This window comes from Peromyscus leucopus, chromosome 6 (assembly GCF_004664715.2).
Source record: "Peromyscus leucopus breed LL Stock chromosome 6, UCI_PerLeu_2.1, whole genome shotgun sequence".
NCBI classification, from domain to species: domain Eukaryota; kingdom Metazoa; phylum Chordata; class Mammalia; order Rodentia; family Cricetidae; genus Peromyscus; species Peromyscus leucopus.
Window position 1 is genome coordinate 50,667,258 of NC_051068.1, and position 21,663 is coordinate 50,688,920.

The 21,663-nt window shown below is 40.6% G+C and overlaps 1 protein-coding gene across 3 annotated transcripts; it reads right to left on the reverse strand.

Annotated features, from left to right (window-relative positions):
* Window positions 1–10,449: 10,449 nt before the first annotated feature.
* On the reverse strand, window positions 10,450–21,022 carry Slitrk3 (SLIT and NTRK like family member 3). 3 transcript variants are annotated; one of them, XM_028867198.2, is made up of 2 exons: window positions 20,815–21,022; window positions 10,450–14,940 (listed from the first exon to the last, which is right to left on the reverse strand). In XM_028867198.2, exon 2 carries the CDS (start codon window positions 14,920–14,922, stop codon window positions 11,980–11,982), a length of 2,943 nt encoding a protein of 980 aa, XP_028723031.1. In that variant the 5' UTR covers window positions 14,923–14,940; window positions 20,815–21,022; the 3' UTR covers window positions 10,450–11,979. The 3 variants fall into 3 exon arrangements, with proteins under 3 accessions (XP_028723031.1, XP_037062555.1, XP_028723033.1); XM_037206660.1 differs by lacking the exon at window positions 20,815–21,022 and adding an exon at window positions 19,817–20,802; XM_028867200.1 differs by lacking the exon at window positions 20,815–21,022 and adding an exon at window positions 19,702–19,810.
* Between the last annotated feature and the right edge of the window lie 641 nt (window positions 21,023–21,663).

The window sequence follows — 21,663 nt, forward strand, 5'->3', positions numbered from 1 at the left end:
ATTTCAATTTTATTCAAGTCTACTCCATATGTGAAGAATTTATTATCTGTATGTCCCTGATTCTACCTATGGTGCTTTTGTATAACTGAATTATAGGCTATTTGTTTGCTTTAACACAAATTTGAAATCCTGCAATGCATTCTAAAATAATTAAAGTATATGTTAAATACAGTTACAGGTATTAAACAGGATATGGATCTAAGGAATATTAGTATATTTCAAAACTAATATAACTTCTACCGCAGGCCCAAACACTCAAGATCACTAAATGTAAGAACATGGTGACAAAGGAAATTCTGAAGATGTGCATATCTAGCACCTTGCTGAAAACTATGCCAAGAGTTTGTGTTTAAATAAACAAGTGCATTTTCTATATCTTCTTTAAGTGCTTCTTGTTTGCAAAAATTCACCGACAGCTAAACAGTGCATAACAATATCTTTCAATAAAATAGAGGAGAACATGACTGCAACAATTTCAGTCTCCAAAAGAGTGGAGATGTTGCATCTTCTTTTAAAGCCTCATGGGACCTTAAAATGAAACTGTAATTATAGAGATGTTGAAGTTTGTATCTTTCAAAATTTTTGTTCAGATATCAATATATATGATTGCTCATGTGATTATTTTGTCATAATCTAATAACACCTCAGCTATGCCTACAGCAGATCAGAAATTTAAGTTGAAATAAAGGAAGAGACATAATCTAGCTTCTCATTTCAAGTGTGAAACTTTGTACTTAACAGGTGAAGATGTAATTGAATTGGCATCTACCTCAAGGCAGATGGTTTATGTCATACATACATACGTGTGTGTGTGTGTGTGTGTGTGTGTGTGTGTGCCTGTGTGTATGCATATATGTGTGTGTGTACTTCAATTGGTTTCACAGACATTATGCCAGAATTTCCAATGAAATGAAACTATAGAGAGCATAAACTCATAGAGCCATATAGATCAAGGTTCTTATTTGTAAGAATTAAAGCAATAGAGAAAAATTCTTATTAATACCATGATGGTATTAGATTTTCCTTCTTTTTTTTTTTTTTTTGGTTTTTCGAGACAGGGTTTCTCTGTGTAGCTTTGTGCCTTTCCTGGAACTCACTTGGTAGCCCAGGCTGGCCTCAAACTCACAGAGATCCACCTGCCTCTGCCTCCCGAGTGCTGGGATTAAAGGCGTGTGCCACCACCCCCCGCCCGGCTTAGATTTTCTTTATTGTGAAACTTTTTAGTGCTTCAATCTTATTGAATTGTATAAATCTGTTTTTAGTGTTATCTACATAATTAAAACTTAATTGTTGGGGAATCCCATACATGCATACTGTATTTACATGTTTTCTACCTCTACCTTCCACCTTCCAATTCCAACTCCTCCCATTTGTGCTCAGTCCATTTAAAATTTATGACTTCTTTTTCTTTAGTTTATATATATATAAATAATATATTTATATATACAAATTATATATATATATGTATATATATACATATGTATATATATACAACCTCCTGCCTTCTGAATTCATTTAGTTTTGCTCCTATGTGTATATGTGTGTGGCTGACCACTTGGGATTGATATTTTATTAGATGCTCATCCTTGGGGAAATCTGATTCTCCCTTTCTTAGCAACCACTTATAAATCTTCATCTAGAGGTGGAGTCTTTTGAGATATCTCCCTTTAACTTCAACATGTCAATGCTATTGTCATTATGCACAGATTATTTTGGTGATTATATTGTTGAGATGTCATAGGAGCAGCTTTCTTGTCATGTCTAATAACCACTGTCTTGAAGTAGATGCCCAGGTCATCTGCCTCTTACAATCTTTCTACTCTTCCTCAATATTACTGACTATTTGCATTACTACACTTTGCTACACAGCAAGACAGAAATAAACTTGATTACTCATATTTTTCATTTCTCTTTTCTTTATGCTGGGTTCTGCCTAGAAACATTCCCATCAGACACAATTCCTTCAGTGTTTATACCAATGATAAAGTAAATACTGCAAAAAAGGAACTTAAAGAAGAATGAGAGCACTCATTACATTTCCTAACCTCACATTTTATACCTTCTCTCACATTACAAACCCATCACCACTTTTACAACATTTTTCTGAGTTACATACCCAAGGAACACCAACTTTGTAGGACTGTTATGCCATATATATTTTACAATGTTGTCCATTAATCTCACTATTGTGTGCCTAATATATAATGTCATCAAGAGATTTGTTAGAAATATGAGAAGGATGGGTTCTTGGTACTCTGTAATTACTATAGGATCCAGGAAGTACAAATATTGCTTAGAACCCTTAGATAGCACAACCAAAGCCCTAGGTCTAAGTCTTAGCATCAGAGGAAGAAAGAAAGAAAAAAATGAAACAAGAAGATGGGAAAAGAGCAAAGAAAGGAAAGAAAATAGGAAAGATAAAAGGAAGGAGTTCTGATTAGAAATATGTTGCAAAGTAGGGCACAGTGGGAAGAGTCAGCATTTCAAGGTCATCCAAATCTACATAGAGTTTGACTGAAGTTTGTCTACTCTACATAAGACCCTGGCTCAAAAACCAAACACAAAACCATTAAAATAAGATAACACATAACTGTAAAATATGTATCCTTACATATTCATTGACAAAGTACTCTGAAGGTAGACTATACTTTCATATTCTTATAATGTCATTGCAACCCCAGGATTCTTGGCATAGATATGCAGTTTATGAATGAAGATACACTTACAGTGAACATATTGTTGTGGTTATGCTAGGCAGGAGGGAGTCTTCAGAAATGCCAATTTCTCCCAATAAACATCTGCACTTTGCCTCCCCCAGATAAGACCTAACAACACCTAGAAATTCTGAATTATAATTTCTTGAAATAAGGTGAGAACACTGAAAAGAACGTATCAGACCTGTTTACCCATGTCTAATTACCACTAGAGACTACTAAATGTCAGCCATAGACCAGTCAGCAAAGCATTACATCTCAATTTCATATAGTCATCATGTTTCCTCACTATGCTTTATCAAATTTTAATCCTAATCTGCAAAATTTTATCCTTTGTAATAATCCATTATATAAACTGTCTTATTTGACAAATCTGTTAATGAAGGAAAACACACACATGCACTGATGTACCCAGAACTCATTTGAACAATATTCAGCTGTCAGTTGTAGACATGAACATTGAACGAGAAGAAACACAGGCTGTGTGCACCTCTAGGTCCTCTTCTCCCCATTCCCTACCCCAACATCACAACAAAGATCTAATCCTCATCACTTCATTTACAGAAAACATATTAAAAGTTCTTACCAATGGAGAGAAAAATTATGATTCAAGTCAAGAAACAGGGTCAATGTCTTTTACCTTATTAGAATTCTAAATACAAACAAAAGTAGGAACCAAATATTATAGCTAATACAAACTTTTCATTGGATGTACAAATCCTTGGCTCTCTATTTAGAATTTGATCTCATTTCAGAACCCTGAAGACAGACTTGAGGGCTCTGCTAGATCTCTGTGTCCCTCTTGCCAATGTGATCACATTAAATAAATCTTAAGTTCCTGATTTCCATTATTTAAAAAAAAACTCTTCCAAGGCTGTGCTAGATCTCTGTGTCCCTCTTGCCAATGTGACCACATTAAATAAATCTTAAGTTCCTGATTTCCATTATTTAAAAAAACTCTTCCAATATTTGTCTTTGTTATTTGGAATAGTATTAATAGTTCTTAAATATACTATGTTATGGTGGTATTTTATTTGTACTGAAATGTGATTTTAATTGTATGTTAATAAATAAAGTTGCCAGGGAGTCAGAGCTATTAGAGCCACAGCAAGAGTGTGGCAGTGGTGGCACATGCCTTTAATCCCAGGACTTGGTAGACAGAGCTAGGTAAGTCTCTGTGTGTTCAGGGATACAGCCAGCACTGGAGACACATGCCTTTAAGACCTGGAGGGCTGTACTTACAGGCAGTGACGAGGCAGTCATGTATTTGGGTTTACAACCAATGAGAAGGCAGAACAGAAAGACTATAACAAGACAAACACACAGGAAGTAGCTCTCTTTCAGAGAGGTAGGACCACCACAGGAGGAAGGGTAAGGTTTTAGCTCTGAGCTCTGACCTCTTGGCTTTCTCTTTTACATTGGTTCTGTGTTTCTTATTTAATAAGACAGTTGGTTACATCTACACTATGTGATAAATTGCAGACATTTAAACAATAATGCACTCATGAATAGATATTAGCAATTAGTTTCTTAGATGAACTGTAGCACGGGGTTCATGAAAAAAGCTGTATTAAACTGACCCCAAAATAAACAAAATTGATACAGGACAAACTACCAAATCCTTTACTTTTATAGGCAGTGCTAATTGGACTCAGTGGGTTATTTTTATAAAAACAAGAAGACATGAACTTGGGAGGGCATATTAATATTGGGGATCCAGGAGAAAGTACAGGGGAGTAATGGTGGATAGATGTGATTAAATAGATTTTATATGTATGTGACATTGCCAAAGAACAAAAATGTTAAATGTATAAAGAAATAGAAAAAAAAATCACAATTTATTTTATGTATTTAGACCATAAACTAAGCTAAATAATGTAATCTACATTATTGTATGTTTTTCCAATGATATTTTTACATCAGAAAACATTTTTAATTACACTCAGTTTGGCTACTCTTCAAGTTCAATTGCATGTCAGTCAAAGAATGTATTAACAGATGGTAATTGAAATGATTTAAAAACAAGTGAAATTACATAGTAGCCTCTGGTAGATTTAAACTGTCCAAAGTTAGGGTCCCAAGAAGTTAATACAGAAATCTAGCTTAAATTTACTCTACTAAATCTAGATTAAGTGCTCAACAGAGAAGGACATTTTCATTTCCTCTCTGGTTAGCCTTTTTGTTGCAATGGAAATTGTGAAGATAAAAGGAAAGATTTACAGACTTGATTTTTCCATATACTGATGGCAGTTAATCAAATTAATATAGTTTATGCCTACTTCAAAAGAGCTGTCTATTAGAAATAGGGACTCAAACTTCAATTTTGAATCCAAAACCAACAAAGAACACAAATAGAAAAACAAACAAATGAAAAACCCAAAAAGCTAAAAACACCTCTGCCACATATAAAGTACTCTGTTTCTGTAGATCATAAGGTGGTGTATCCAAACACATTTCTTTATAGACTATGGTTATTAATTTTCATTTTTGACAAACCCTTTTGTTTTTTTAAATACCAAATATTAAAAACATGTTTCATCATTTAATCAGAACTCAGTTTAAAAAAAGAAAGAATTCAACATAGCAATGGAGATACTATTATATATATATATATATATATATATATATACATATATATATATATATATATATTTAAATATATATATATATTTAAAATAGTGAATCTCAAACAAGTTGGATCATTTCATCAGAATTCTGTTTTCAAAAGAAAGAATTCCACATGGCAATGTGATATCTGGTGAACACCACTTTAAATAGTGAGAAGTATGAAAAGTTGTCATAAAAACAAGTGATTTGGCCGGGTGGTGGTGGCGCACGCCTTTAATCCCAGCACTCGGGAGGCAGAGGCAAGCGGATCTCTGTGAGTTCGAGGCCAGCCTGGTCACCAAAGCGAGTTCCAGGAAAGGCGCAAAGCTACACAGAGAAACCCTGTCTCGAAAAACCAAAAAAAAAAAAAAGAAGTGTGCCGGGCGGTGGTGGCGCACGCCTTTAATCCCAGCACTCGGGAGGCAGAGGCAGGCGGATCTCTGTGAGTTCGAGGCCAGCCTGGTCTCCAAAGCGAGTTCCAGGAAAGGCGCAAAGCTACACAGAGAAACCCTGTCTCGAAAAACCAAAAAAAAAAAAAAAAAGAAGTGATTTGACATAAATTTAACATTATCATTTGAAGTTAGTTAAGTCAATAGCTTGGATGCTATGACAAACGTAATAGGTATTTGGAGGATAGAAAACAAGGTCTAAGACCTCAACACTTGACTCTGAATTTTTAAATGCACTATGATTCCCTTTTATTCACTAATGATTTCAGTAAATTATAGGTTTTGACTTTTCTCACCAAATGTAAGCGACTTTTCTATAAGGAGGACAGACTGAATTATGTTCTAAGTTTAGAGACAAGATAAGTGACCCAGATGTTCAGCCATTGAGCTGAGGGCTCTCATCAACCCCTGGTTTCACCTCAGGTCGCCCTGAGATCACTGAACAGGCCTTTGGTGCCAAGACACCTGAGCACTGACTCAGAACCTGGCAGTGGTGCAGGGCAGAGTCAGGAATAGTGGGAGAAACAGGCTGGAGAATTAGCTTTCTTCCATTCTGTCCAGAGTTGGACAATACCTTTGCTTCAAATCTATTTTTAGAAGTCAGCGTTGTCATCCTTTAGTAAGGGAAGTGCAATTCTGGTATTAAAGATATTTACAGTCATTGTGCTATTTTTTCATTCAAATGTAATAAAGTACGTCAGAAAAACAAAAACATGTCTTGACACATCACACTTCAGGTATTTCCTTGCATGGTAGCTCATACCTCTAATCCCAGCACTCCACAGGCAGTGGCTGGAGAATTGCCATGAGATTAAATCCTGCCTGTACTAATTAGAGATTTTTTTAAAAAAAAAAAATAGCTTGGGCTTCTAAGATACTGTCTAAAGAAGTCCAAATGTCAAAACAACAAACGAAAATAAAAAAAAAAAAAAACACTGCAAATTAATTGAAACAAAGTGTTCCATGAATGGTGTCACCAGTACATCCTTTCTGGTGGAACTTACTCGGTTTTGATACAGTGTACATTGCAAACCCTATCAGATGATTCTCTGAAAATAGCTAAGCAACAAATGGTAACAAAATCAACTCAGGCAGGCTGGGCCTTAGTATAACGGAGTGGTAGTGAAGGAACGCTTCTTTTATCAGTGTTCATTATTTAATAATGTTTAAGGATCAGAGTTGGGTCAAATAATAAATTCTTATAATGTGGCCGTGTATTTATGATTTATACTATATATTATTTTCTATTAAAACTTTAAAGTTGCTTGAGTAACCATGTGCGATGGAAAGGAAATATGCTTTCTTAGAAATATGCATGTTATTTTCAGAGGCCCATATTATCAGAAATGACAAGTGGGTTGAAGCATCACCTTGGCACCAGGAGAGAATTCTGTTCTCATCAATCTCTGATGCAGATGGAAGAGCATGGCTGTCCTGCCCTTGACTCTATTTACTATTAAACATTTTCAGAATAGTAATAGTAACTGGTGTCCTAAACAGTAAACGAATCGTATGTCATAAACCATTCTTTAATTCTCTTGTATTATAACTTCACAACTTCAGTCTTGTTTCATATCTAGATAACTTACAAAGAGCTAGTCCAATGAGCAGGGTCTCTAAAATTGTTTTCATCTCTGAAAACCATTCTAGGCAGCCAAAGGGAAGAAGCTGCACGTGTTTTTCACTTGACTTACGTCACATTCAGATAAAAAATACATCCCTTCGCTCTGAATTTTTAGTTAAAATGAATCACCATTTTAACTGAGATGTTTCCCTTGTGATTTAAATAACAAAATGAAACAGAATGGGAGGTTAACTTTTAAATTCAGAATTCTTGATTATGCTTTTACTTTTAAAATGTGAAGGAACACAAAGTGAAAACTTATCATTTCATCCAGCTTTACCTGGACCGTGGCTAGTGGAAAGCAGGAAAAAATAGTTGCATAAAACTGAAGTCATTACACATGTAGGACAGTACATAATTTACTTATAATTCTGCATATAAACTATATACATGTGTATACGATTATATACACATATGATAGTGCTATGTGCATGTTTGTACACAAGTAGCAAAATTTACCTGTGTTATTGCTCTAATTGCTTATAAAGGCCTGTAATATGTTAGACAGAACATGTGTGCAATGAATTTAGTTAAAGGTATGATCTCTTCACTTGAAATTTCACAGATCAGGAATTTGAGATGAGTAAGTTACAAATGTATATGTTCGATCACTTGAGTTTGAAATTCCTTACATTATCATTTCCCTGCATAGTGTCCTTGATTGTCATGGACACACATGCCACATTTTGTGGGGGATTTCATGGGCTTTTGCTTCAATGTCATTTCAAAGAATCACAAAATTTATTCATATGGATAGTGTAATTGCCAATGGATAGATGTGAGCAAATACTGGACTTACACTGAATGAGTCTGACACTGTGCTAAGCTTGCTGAAGGAGCTTCTAACAGAAACAGCATTATGACTTTCAGAACCCTAAACACAAACAAGCTCTCATGAGTTGATAAGGCTTTAAAACTAAAATTTCCAAATTAAAAAAAAAAGAAAGTTTCCAAATCAGTCATTAAACTTTCTTCATTATTTTCTCTCTGAACTTTTATTTAAAATATTGTATTCATCATCCTGTTTTAAATAATTTTGCAATTTGATGAAATAATATCTTTTTAGTCAAAATATAAAAGCATCTACATAAATAATATCATAAATAATATACAATGTTTGAAAACTATTCTGAATTAAACTGATCATCTGTCATCATTTCGCACTAGTCATGTCAGAGTTGAAGGGACATCACAATGTGTTTGCTATTTCCAAACACTATTATTGTAATTACCAATAAAATAGTAATGAATAAAAGTGAAACTGTCAGATCCTTGGTCGTTCTCAGTAGCAGAACATTGCTTTGAGGGAATTAGATACTTAGTAAAAAAAAAAAAGTAATTTACTTCAGTAAGAAACATAAAACAGTTGTTAATCCATCCTTATATCAATATCTAGGGAATGTAATGAAAATAATATTTATTGTTACAAACTAAAGTTTAACTTAGTTTTAATGCAAAATTAAAATAAGTGTCTAAGTCGGGGGTAGAAAACTCCATGAAAGTAAAATATTGCCCTCCTAAATATAAAATTTCATTCTTATATAAATTTGTTCTCACTATATAAATGAATTTATTCTTCATTTGTGGGTGAAATTTAAGATAAGACAGTCTTATTTTAATATTTGATAAATAAAATATAAATATTACATTTATCAAGTTATGTTTTAATTCAATAAGGTTTGGGGAGACCTGTTTTCCAAATGTCAAAAGCACCAGGGTCCTTAGGGATGACATTTAACCTGATATGTTTAATATACTATGCTGCGAGAATGCATGGTTTTCTAGGAAGATGCTATTAGTATTCGTAGGCTCTAGGGTTTTTGCTCCTACTTCTTCTGTTCACCAAAATGATTGATTAGGAAGAACCAGAGGGTTACTAGTAACCGTAGTTTACTACAGTGTTAACAGTCACTGTAGATTTTTTTTCCCCTAAATCAAGTTGCGAAGCCGGTGAGCACAGTATTGTTATTTTATCCTCCCCCAAAAAACAAGAACAACAAACAACAGTAAATAGGGAAAGATGATGATCAGAAAGAATATAGAAGATGAAATATCCAACAAAGGTGACTTGTAGGACAGTTAGCAAAAAACGTCATCTCTTTTTATAAGGGGCCCAACTCTCCTGAGTAAGGAGAGCTTCATTCTGGTATTTTACATAAAGAGACTGTAATTAGTTTTATGGACTTTCTGAAATAACTCCAAAATAGACTGAATAGTTGAGGACAAAAGTTACAGATGCCACATATCAAATGCAAAGAAGCCCTGAAAGTGTATTTTTTTTTAATATCTAAGTACTTGCGTATTTTATCTGTATGCACATCTACACTGATCATTGTATGTAGTTTTAATGGTTATATAAACATGTTCTAGACATTCACCTTTTCCCCATCATTTAATACAATGCCTTTATGTATACACCATACAGCTTTAGAAACTTGTGGTTTTATCCTTTGTGTGTGTGTGTGTGTGTGTGTGTGTGTGTGTGTCGGGGGAAATGATGTAATGTAAGGCTTCAGCGACTTGTGGTGAATTACATTCAGCATGTAATGATCATTACTAAGGGCAGCTTGAAGAAACTCTAGCTTCACTTTACAATTCAGTAGTGGACGCGTCTGGAGATCGCTGGAGTTCTGCTGCCCTCTACTGGCCTGTCTCGGTAAGTGCCTCTATCGCTGCTGTCTTGCATCCTAAATTTCTATTTTCTTTGGTTTTGCTCACGTGTACATGGATCATAATTCAAAGTATCTTCAAATTAACTTTGAAACATTTTCTAAAATTCCATACAGAAAAATAAAACTTAATTAGTATCATACATCTTCATTCAAGCATTTCTGGGTCCATTTGCTGTGAGTGAGTGGGAAAACAACGTCCAAACATAAAAATGACAACTTTCACAGATGAACAGATATTCTACAGTCCCATTTATCCTCAGCTTTTCTGGGACTGTGCATGTGCATGGAGAGTGTGATGCTACCTAAGCTGCTCATGGATCTAATTTTAGTGTTCCCTTTTTATTTAAAGGAGAGCTATTTCGTTTCTCTGTTCCTTCAAGTCATCTCCTGTTTTGAAACACACAGATGCTCAGTGATCTTACCCAGAACAACCCTATACTTCCTCATTCCAGTCACTTTATTTTCTCCTGGTCACACTCCACCTATGGAACAGTGCCTCGCTGGGAAACTGAATTGGAAATGTATAACCCATGAAAAAAACTGAACTATAGATTAGCATATCCAAGCCCCAATTTAATCCTGATATGGGATATGAATACTGTGTAGTAAGATTTATCAATATCACAGTGCAGCAGACTTGTTAATCAATTCGCTTTCTGTATATCAAGTAAAATAAATATTTTTAAATGGAAGTACGAAAGGCGTGGTACAGCTGGCTTAAATTCAAGCTTTGTATCTTCTATATATAATGTATTATGTTTTTCAAAAACTTTTTATTAGGAAAGCTATACCAGACGCATAATCACTATACAATGATTAAACATTACCTTTACAATTTATAATCACTGAAATTACAGAATAAATATATGCACATTTCTTTTGAATCTTTGTGTGTGAGAGAGAAAACATTAAAAGTGCTTCCTACAAAGCTGTTAGTGATATATACCCAGTTGCTTCTTTATTTTTAATATCATATATATATATATAAGAAAGTGCAGATGTTCTCAAAAAATCTTGGCATCAGGATGAAATGTCACAAGGAGGGTGCTCATCCCTAGGTGTGTCTCCAGTTTTTAAACCAACCAGCCTTCACTGCAGTAGGATCCAGCCTCAAATGTGACTTTTCCCAGGGTGGTAGGAGAGATGCTGTGAGCTGTACACTAGGAGTGAAGGGCACGTGGAGCTATGGAGAGGAAAAAATGGATCAAACCCGAACTAAGCAGATTAAGTTGTGTGGAAGGTGTGTGTGTGTGTGTGTGTGTGTGTACTGCACCCAGTTCAGACTGAGGGACCTAAGTGTATGTAGAGGCTTGCTGTGTGCACATGAATATGTGTGTGAGAGACAACAGTGTGAGAACATTCGAGCAAGACCCGCCCCTCCCTCCCCATCCTGCAGTTTTCAAGCATGCAGCAAACTGCATTGTTAATACATGTACAGAATCTGTGCCATGATGGGAAAAGGAGAGAAAGCCATAAATGTCAACCTCCCCGCTCCCTTTCAAACAAAACTGCAACTAAAGGGAATAAAAGTTACTGAAAATAAAAAGACACATTGAATTTTACTCAATTAGGATCAATACAACGATCCCCGATATACCTCACACATGGCACAGTCAAAGTCTCGAGTTTCAGTATAAAAAATAATGATAACATTTGCTGGCAAAAGTCTGCGAAGGCACTTCATTGATTAATGAGCTGAGTACGGCCCTTCCTCAGAGTCACGTCTGAGAGGGGAGAGCCCACTTCTGTATTCTCTAGTTATCATGCGTTTCAGTTCTGTCCTGGGCAAGGGGGGAACTGTGAGGATGGAGTTATTGGGACCAGTATAATGGGAGCCGGGGATATATTTCTTTTTATTTTCCTTTTCTTTTGAAAATCAAAACAAAAGCCACTAATTTATTCTCTTCTTTCTGTTAGAACCTGTATGCTGTCTTCTCCAGAACTTCGAGGTAATCCGGCTTAGTTTGAAGTTTGGCCCTTAAGTCGAGGTAATCACTTTTGGGGGTTTGGTGGTCTGTGAAGCCCTTTCCAGATGAGAAGAGAAGGGTTTCCTTGAGCCTGGCGTCCTGCTGTAAGTCTGGATATTGCATGCCAGGGGGATGGACATGGAGTTCCTTTAATTTGGGCACTGTGCCGTAAAGACAGTCCACAAATCCCACTGTGCATGGAGGAGGCTGTGGCCTCTCACGGTCTAGCAGCATACTGCCACCACCACAACCTCCCCCAGGGGGAAACAGCACCACCCCACCATTCTTCTCGTGGTGGCGGAACCCAGCCAAGTCTCCCCCAGTCCCTCCACCTACCCCTGAAACCCCACCAACCGACGAGTGGTGAGGGTGCGGGTGGTGATGGTTCACCGTCACTATGGTGTTAAGTTGGGAGTTGGAAACCGCCAGGGCCCACTCCTTCTCTTTTTCCAGCAAGGTCCGGTAGTTGTTGTGGTTCTCCTTGGGTGTTTCTGCAAACTGCTCACTTCCTAAGAGCACCTCACCCATTCCTGGTGGCTGTGTCCCAGGACACCCACGTTCTGCAGCTCCTGGTTCCTGGGCTGCTGAGGCAGCCACTTCTTCCTCCTCTCGAGGCTTGTAGATGGGGTTGTTACACATCTGGGTAACTGGGTGCGGGATGTACTCATACACGTGACCCACGGGAGGGGCTTTCTCTGGAGAGGACAGAGTTGGTCGACCACCACCTCCACTCCCACCACCACTGCCCCCACTATCCTCAAACAGCCGGTGACATTGCATCTGGATTCCTGTAAGGTCCACGCCTTCCTGCCGCTTGCTTCTAAAGGGCAGCTTCTTCCTCCGCCGACGGAGCACATAGGCAAAGAGGCCTGCTGCAACAAAGACAGCTGAGAAGAACAGAACCAGCAGGCTGAGAATCAACACAGAAAGTGGCACAGGGCCCCCGGGAGGAGAGAACTCATATGGTGATGCACTTGTTGGTCCTCCATTGGGGTCATAATCTCCAGACTGCGGTGGGGATGGTCCAGGTGGTGCAACATGCAGCATCTCTGGGCATAAAACTTCCAGCTCAATAGTGCGCACATCACGGTGGGTGAGGTTCTCGGGGGTCCTACAGAGTACATCACCTACCACGCTGACTGAGCTGATGGTTTCGATCCACTGTTTAAAGGGGACCAGGTCACAAGTGCAGTCCCAAGGATTCTCATTGAGATCTATCTGCACGATGGCATTCAAGTGTTCAAGGACGCCAGCTACTGGCAGGTAGAGGAAGTAGTTCTTCCTCAAGTTGAGCCGAGCCAGGGATGTACCTGCAAAGGCATCAGTTGGCAGGGTCCTCAGCAAGTTATTGTTGAGAAATAACAGCTTCAAGTTGGGCATGAGGCTGAAGGCTGCAGGCTGGATTTCCCGGATGACATTGAATTCGAAGTACAAGTAATGCAAACTCTGTAAACCTCGGAACATACCTGGTGTCAGCCTTTCTATATCATTGCCATTGAGAAAGAGACTCTTCAGGTTGGGCAGGTTGATGAAAGCTCCATCCTGGACATAAGAAATGCGATTGTTCCCCAGGTGCAAGAGATCCAAAGAAGAAAAATTCCAAAAATCAGAGCGGTATATCTTCTGAATCAGATTGCTGCTCAGGTAGAGCTTCTTAGCATTCAAGGGTCTTGGAAGAAGTTCGGAGATGTTGTTAAATCCTCGTTCTTTGCAGTTGACAGTCAAGCCAAGGTCATTGATATGCAAATTACATGTACACCCAGTAGGACATATAATGGGAATAGGTGGTCTGGTCTGATAGGGGGCAATGGGAGGTTGATTTGGACCAGGGTATAGAGCCTGGGATGTAGATGGTGGTCTGGGTGTTCGGGGCTGTTTGGTGGGTTTTGGCTGCTTATTGGAGGACTTATATTCAACAGAAGAAGCTGTAAAATGGACAGAGGACAACATGGAGGAAGGTTTAGTTGGCCAGGCATTCTCTTTGCTTGATGGTAAGTGGGGAATCCCCAAACTGGCCTCCACCTCAGAATCAGACAACAATGGACAGAGTTCTGTCTTCTTGATTTCACGGAGATCCTTCCCATGGAAATGGAAAGGTGTCTCACAGGTGATGTCTCCCACCAGAGCTGTGTAAGGAATTCGCTCCAGCCAACTCTTCAGCTGCACAATCTCACAGGTGCAGTTCCAAGGGTTCTCTTCCAGCTGGAGCTCCATCAGGCTTCTGCCAATGTGATCTAGCATTCCACGGTAGAAGAGAACCTTTAACCTGTTTCCACGGAGGTCCAGATGGGTTAAAGAAACAGCCTTAAATAAATTGGTTGGAAGTACAGGAATGAGATTATCATTTAAGATTAGAACCCTCAATTTACTTAGGTTCCGAAATGCCCCACTCTCTATACGTTTAATGACATTGTAATCTGCCTGCAGGTATTCCAGACTTTCTAAGCCAAGGAAGGTGTCATTTCTGAAGACATCTAGTTTGTTCTCATGGAGATATAGTCTCTTTAAGATCTTAAGACCATTGAAAGCGCCAGTTTGAATGTCCTGTAATGCATTGTTCCCAAGGTTAATGGACACAGCATTATTTAAATGAAGAAAACTATTGGTATACAATTTTCTCATTGAATTCCTCTGAAGATACAGTTTAAAAGGTCTTGACCAGAACTCAGTAATCTGACTAATGTTTGTAAATCCTTTGCTGTCACAATGTATGTGGAAAAGGCTTTCTTTAACTTCGCAGTAGCATGGATCAAAACAGGGCTCATCTATTTCCTCTGAGTCCTCAATCAGGGGGATTGGGGTAGTCCATCCTAGAGCGATTGTGCTTAGAAGAATTATCCACAGCATCCTCCCTCTGTGAAGCATCTCAGCTATGGACGGCTTCATCATTCCTGGTTGATTGTAAAACTGCAACAGAAATAAAGATGCAGATTTTTAGCTTTTGTACTACTCTAGTGGACTCCTACAACTGGGTTTTTTCTTAAAAACAAGGGTGGTTTGAAAACCTCAGCAGGTATTGAACTGATATTCCAAATGAGGCAACAACATGTTTAATGTTTAAGGTGTTCCCTGTATTTTCAATTTAAGAGACTGACACATTGCAACATACAGTGACATTTTCCTGAATGAAGCCCTGTTCAGTAAGTGTTATGTGACATGAACAAAAGCAGCTTGCACTGACTTCCTCTTATAAAAACAACAGAATTGGAACCCTGACTCGGCCTTGGCATAGGCAGATTCAGCCGTAAAGGCAATGGCTTAGTCATTATACTTGCTTTCCTGTTAAACTAAGAATTAAAATCTCATTGAAAGTCATAGGAAAAAGGGGTGTTCTTCACATTGTACACATTTATTATTAAAAAAAACAAATGTGGCATAACCAAAAATATTATATTATATTAGTGTGAAAACAGGTGAGCCTGTTGCCCAATATCAGATCTTGAGATTTGAAAGATTGTCATAAAAAATTAAGATTTATTTTAAGGAACTATGAAAAGTTACTTAATTACCATGCGTGCCCAGCTGTATACTCAACCCCAATCCCTTCTGCCCAAGCACAGAAAATACAAGTATCCTTTAGTTAAATAAGTAATTTCTGCATATCTTCTCATTTGGCTGTTTAAAGTATTAGGAGTGATGAGATCTCTGAAGAATAGGCCCATGCAATTGTCAGAGCTAAAGATAGTGACAGCTAAAGGTCGCTAAGCCTGGGAGTGTCTGGAGCAAAACACTTGCAAGAGCTTAGTTTGGAGTGAATCTGCGCTTTGGGGATCAGCTGAGGAACCATAAAAAGCTGTAAGGGGACAGAAGAGAAGTAGGTAGTTAAAGGCTAAAATGGGTGGGAACCTCAATTCTTCCTGACAAATTATTTAGCTTGTGAAAACATTTTAGAAAAGACGTTTATTTTTTCCAGTGAGAAGAAATGAATCCAGTGCCCTATTCTGGAAACATACAGTGCCTTCATCAAAGGTTATCTCGCTGTGCTTATTGTCATCAGCATATGAAAATGTGTACATAAATACCTCATAATATTCCAGTTTCATTACAGTGTCCTTCCCAAGTAAGTGAAATATCAATCGAATTTAAATGTTGATTTTAATCAATAAAAATAAATCAAAGTCTCCAACATATGTTTTCTCCCCACACACGGTATGTATATCAAGGAAACATTCCTTAACTTAAAACCCAAGGAACACAAAGAGATAATTTATAGGCAAAGTAGGAAGAATCTAATCTTTACATTCCACTGGCATATCATGCACACAGCTGCAAGGAGAAACTCTTGAGAAAGCAAAGTGGAATCTGCCTCCGGCATGTAATAGTCAATTTTTAGAAACAATTAAATGAAAAAGAGACAGAGAAGGCAGATGAGAGCACATCGCAGTATCACTTGGTTTTCCCTTGGCTTCCGTGTTAAATGTTAGAATCGACTTACATTCCTCCTCATCATTTCTAGAAAAAAAATTGGTGGGGGGGATGTTTCACACCTCTGGGCTCTATGCAGCAGGGATGCAGGCTTCTTTGACTTACCTATTTTGCAGGAGGTTTGGATTTTGATTTTTAATTTTTTGTTTCTCAGCACTGACTATGGAAAAGAAGTAAAAAAAAAAAAAAAAAAAAAAAAAAAAAAAAAAAAAAAACACCAACAAAAACAAAGCTTGAGTTTACGGTTTCTCTCTCATCCAGTCTAGTCTTACTGAAACTGAAGCTAGGGTGCCAGAGAAGAGGGGAGGAGGTCCTAAAAAAAATAAATAAATTAAAAAGCTAGCTTGAGACGTGCAGAGAATGCAAGGGGCTCCTCAATGGGCTTCTTTAGGATGCAGGACTGCCGCTTGGCACTCTCAATAGAGGAGGGAGGAGACGGGGCTGCAGCAGGCTTCCAGCTAGGCTGCTGCTGGGCGCGCCGCCTCTGTGGCTGCTCTCCCGGGTTACCCTACACCACCGGGCACAGGGGTGGGGGGAGGTGGGGAGGAAGGCAAAGGGAAGGCAGGCTCAATCACAGATCACAGTACAGGATTCAGGACTTGTTTGGCTTTGTATTTTCTGTTTGATTTTTAATGTGTGCTGAAAATCGTCCAGCGTTACACGTCATGAAAATAGGCTCCAAGAAGGGGAACACGTTTAGCCTTGGGTCAGGAGCGAGCACTAAGAAGCCCTGACTATACAAATGCATGTGGTGTGTGTGTGTGTGTGTGTGTGTGTGTGTGTGTGTGTGTGTGTGTGCTCGTGAGCGCGCATATGCGTGTGCGCGCAGGAGCATAAAGGGGAGCTAAAAGAAGTAAAACATTCAAGAGGATAAATGTTCAAAAGAATAAAGCAAAAATAGAGAAAGAGGAGGAGAGCCCCTAAGGGAAACATTCCTTTGGAGGAAAGACCTGGGGCAGAGGTTGAGAGGAGTACCCGCCCCTGGACCTTTGCTTTCTAGTTCTCATCTCACGTGCAAAGGCTTTGGAAAGTGAAACTGTCTTTGGAATGGTCCTTTCTTTTTCACAGACTTCCCTTCAGAGTCTGTGAGGAGCTATAGACCCACATCCCGCAGGTGGAAGAGCTGAGTCTGGCTGTCTCTGGCTGGGTGTCCCAAATAAGAGCTCAAACCTAAACCATCCTCAGATACTTGGACTGACTTTCTCCTGCATTTTGCTTCGATCCCTTTGCACCAGAATCATTTTGTTGCTGCCCAAAGTCTTAGATTTCTTTTGAATCCAACTGCCATGCGTTTCCTTCCAACTTTCTGCTTTTCTTTTCTCCCTTCCTTCCTCCCTTCCTCTCTTCCTTCCTTCCTTCCTTCCTTCCTTCCTTCCTTCCTTCCTTCCATCCTTCATTCTTTCATTCCTCCCCAGCTTCTCTCTCTCTCTGGCTCCCTGCATCACTTCCTCCCTCCCTCCCCTTTCCCTTTCTCCCTTCATCCTTCCTTTTCTCTCTACCCTCCCCTCCACTAGTAGGGGATGAAGAACCTTGAATAGCAATGGGACAATTCACACTCTTCCTCTGGAAGACTTCAAGGGAGGGAGATTTCTGGTATTGGTTTTCCCCTCCTTTAGTTCCTCATGCTGGATTCTTCTCCTCTTCCTCCTCTTTCTTCTTCTCCCTCTTTCTTTCTCTCTCCTTTCTAGTGTTCTCCAAAAGGAATAATAATGAGTATCCAGACAAATGAAGATTTGACAGGGTAGAAGCAACCAGCTTGCTCTCTCTCTCTCTTGCTCTCTCTCACAGCCTCCCTCTAAAAGGAGTTTTCAAAGGCCCTATATGTTAGGAGGAAGCACAACTTGGTAGTGAATCCAGAAAGTGTCAAGCAAGCAGCAAGGGGATCTGTTAATCAGGAAGTGTGCTGTGTGCAGGAACCGCTTCCCCCATTCTGTCACCAACTCATAGAGGGCAGGGGCTTTCTGACCACTAGATAAATGAACTCCATTGCCAGGGCCTCAAAGTTGGTGGGTAGAGAAGACGGATTTCCCCTAAGGCATCTTACAAAATCAAGTTGTAAATGAAGAAGAAGAAGAAGAAGAAGAAGAAGAAGAAGAAGAAGAAGAAGAAGAAGAAGAGGGGATAGGTATGAATTTCTTGTGGATCTAAAATCTATTTCATTTAGTTCACCAAAGTGTCCTTAAAAGTCAATCCAAGATCTAGATGATAGCTTGCATTAAAAATATCCACGCTGCTGTCCATTGCCCCATCGCAGCTGAGACTGGAAACAGCCACCAGACTCTGTAAGCAGGCTGAAAGACTCTTGAAAAACCCTGCACCCTTCACATCCCAGACCCACCCTTTTCTCAGAGAGGTCCCCATCTGGAAACAAGCCTACATAGAAAAACTAAGCTCAGGACAGGGCTGTTCCACCTCCCTCCTCAGCAACCCCAGCCATCAAAGGCAGCAGCTGTTCCAGGGATCCTGTGGGAATCCAGGCTCTATTGGAATGAAAGGGTACTCAGGAGGCTGTCCTGGGCTTCCCAACCATGGTAAATGGCTTCTGCGACCCTGTTCTAGTGGTCTCTGAAACTACAGTCCTAAGTGCTGGACTTTGGCCATGTCCTAAAGGCCCTTCCACAAGCTCCCTTTCCTCTCTTTTAGCATTGCATGTCTAAAGGATGTGAAGAGCTCTGAAAGTTAGGGGATGCTGGGCCCTTGGGCTGCTTTCTTCTGCGTCCTGCTGGGAGCGCCGGCACCATTTATTTGTCCAGAGAAGGACAGGAAGACAAGAAGCTCTTTCTACCCAGCGAGCCCCTTTCCCACCTCCCCCTCGTCAGTGCTCCCCCTTCATTCCAGATCTAAGATTAAATATTCCAATATGGAAGCGAAACGATCTCCCTGGAACAAATAATTAAAATGCTGCATCATTCATTTTCTGAAGAGCTATGAGCCTTCTATAGAGCCTTTTCTAAACTGCTGCCGGCAGGCGAGGCACACAACGCATATATATATATATATATATATATATATATATATATATATATCCGTTTTCCTTCTGTCTCTTAAAATACAACCCAGCGCTTCACGGGGGGGGGGGGGTCTCCCTTGGCCACCTGGCCTATATGTTGGAGTTAAGATTTCTTTCCCCTGAAGAAGGTGGCCTGAGGTTATATTAGTCTCCAGAAGCCCTTCCTTCACCAATGCCCTTACATCTAACAGATCCAATTCTTTAAAATAATAATAATAAAAAAATCCTAGCACCTGTGAGGGTATGAAAGATCCAGCGGCCAAAGTCTACGCGTTCTACAGCACACATCCTACATAAGAGACAGACTGATTTCAATCAGGCAAAGTAGGAACTGATGGCGACGAGTACCTATGGTGCAGAGCGCTCAGGATCTCCGAGGTTCGCTCCTAGGGGCTTCCCAGCGGGAGGGGCAAACTCTCCGCGAGGCTGCATTGTATCCGTCATTCTGTCGCCCAGGATCTTCCCCTTTTCCGGCCACCAACTTTCGGAAAGGCTACCAAATCACGCTTGTAATCCTTTTAGAGTGGTCCACCTTTGAGATTTAGAGGGAAATGGTCGCTGCATAGTGATGGGAGAGCGGGGCGCGCACCTAGCGCGGTGATGCTGGCGACCGTGGACTCAGGACCATAGAGCTCTCGGTCCTTGCCCCAGATGGCAGGCAGGCTGTGTGAGCGTCCCAGGACCGGGATCGCCTGGTCGAAAATCTTGGTGCTCTTCCTTCAGTGGCGAGCTCCCCGGTTCCCGAGAGCACCGGTTCCTTTCTGGATTTCTCTCTTGCTCTCTATCTCGCTGAAAGATTGTCTCTCACAGCGCAATCCCTGCCTGCGGCCTCGGTCTCCTAACGGAGATACAGCTAGCCCTTGCCTTTTCCGAGTGTCTTTGCTCTTTGCCCTTTGGATGGGTGGGAGTGGGGGTGGGTGGCGTGGAGATGAGAGAAGACAGGGTGGGGAGAGACGGAAAAGAGGCAGGAAGGGGGCGACTAGATCTCAGATCCCAGCATTGGTCAGGTGGCGGGGTGGGGGGTGGGGGTGAGGACACAGATACAACAGTATGGCTGTACACACCACATTGCACTTGGCGTTGGGAAATCTCAGGCAGAACACGAAGGCGATGCGATCCCGTTGGCGGAGTGTGAGTCCCCAGACAGCCCACCATTCGAGTGCCCTCACTTCTCCAGCCGGAGGACAGAGGGAGGTGGGCAGAGGAGGGGGGCGAGCGTTTCAGGCCAAGGAGACGCTCCCGGTGGCGGCGGTGGCGGCGACCGCATCTTTTTAAGACTGACCTGCTTTAAAAGTACCGCTTTGATGGCCTAGGAAATAACTAAAATCAGATTACACGTTACTTACCAAACGTCTGCCTCTAAACTGGGAGCGCCAGGTCGGGGACTAGGAGGCAATATAGAAAACGCAGGGCTGGAACCTGAATGCAAAGCCATCAGCCGCCCCCAAATCGCGCACCGAGGGAGCGGCGCTCGGGAGCCCCCAGATCAGCCCATCGCTGGAGCCTCAGCCAGCTTGTCCCCCCGCACCCCCGGCCCCTCCTCCGCGCCAACTGTGTAAATCAGCCGCCGCAGTCCTCTCGCCGCGCATCGCAGGCAAATCCCTGCTTAGGAAGCAAGTGATTCTCTCTCTCTCTCTCTCTCTCTCTCTCTCTCTCTCTCTCTCTCTCTCTCTCTCTCTCTCTCTCTCTCTCTCTCTCTCTCTCTCTCTCTCTCTCTCTCTCTCTCTCCCCCTCCCTCTCTCTCCCTCCCTCCCTCTCTCCCTCTCTCCTTTCTATTTATTGGTCACAATTTGCCAGCTTCACTAAGAGAGATCCTGTCAGGAAGTCAGCATTCTGTATCTGTAGATTGATTTTTAACTTTTGCAAATGAGAGATGGCTGTTTGGAAAATTACAGTCCAAACTGAAGGGGGTGGGGTGGGGGAGATGATCAAATTAAGAACATCTGAACTATATCGGGGGCGCGCGGTGGGGGGGGGGCGACGACGACATCGTTGAATGCCTACCAGGAGCCATTCCAAGTGGTTTGCAGAAATCGCCAATGGTCATGCAACATAGGTGACAATCTGAAAGTACACGTATTTCCTCATCTCTTTATACTTGCTAACGTGGGGGGTTGAGGGGGGCGGTGATGAAACTGTAGCATGGCTGGAGTGGGGGATGGGGGGTGGGGATTTGAGAGAGAGCCGCCAGATAC

What these genes read in the sequence shown, in the direction of transcription:
- Slitrk3 (XM_028867198.2), bottom strand. Translation starts at nt 14,922, where the DNA reads ATGATGAAGCCGTCCATAGCTGAGATGCTTCACAGAGGGAGGATGCTG.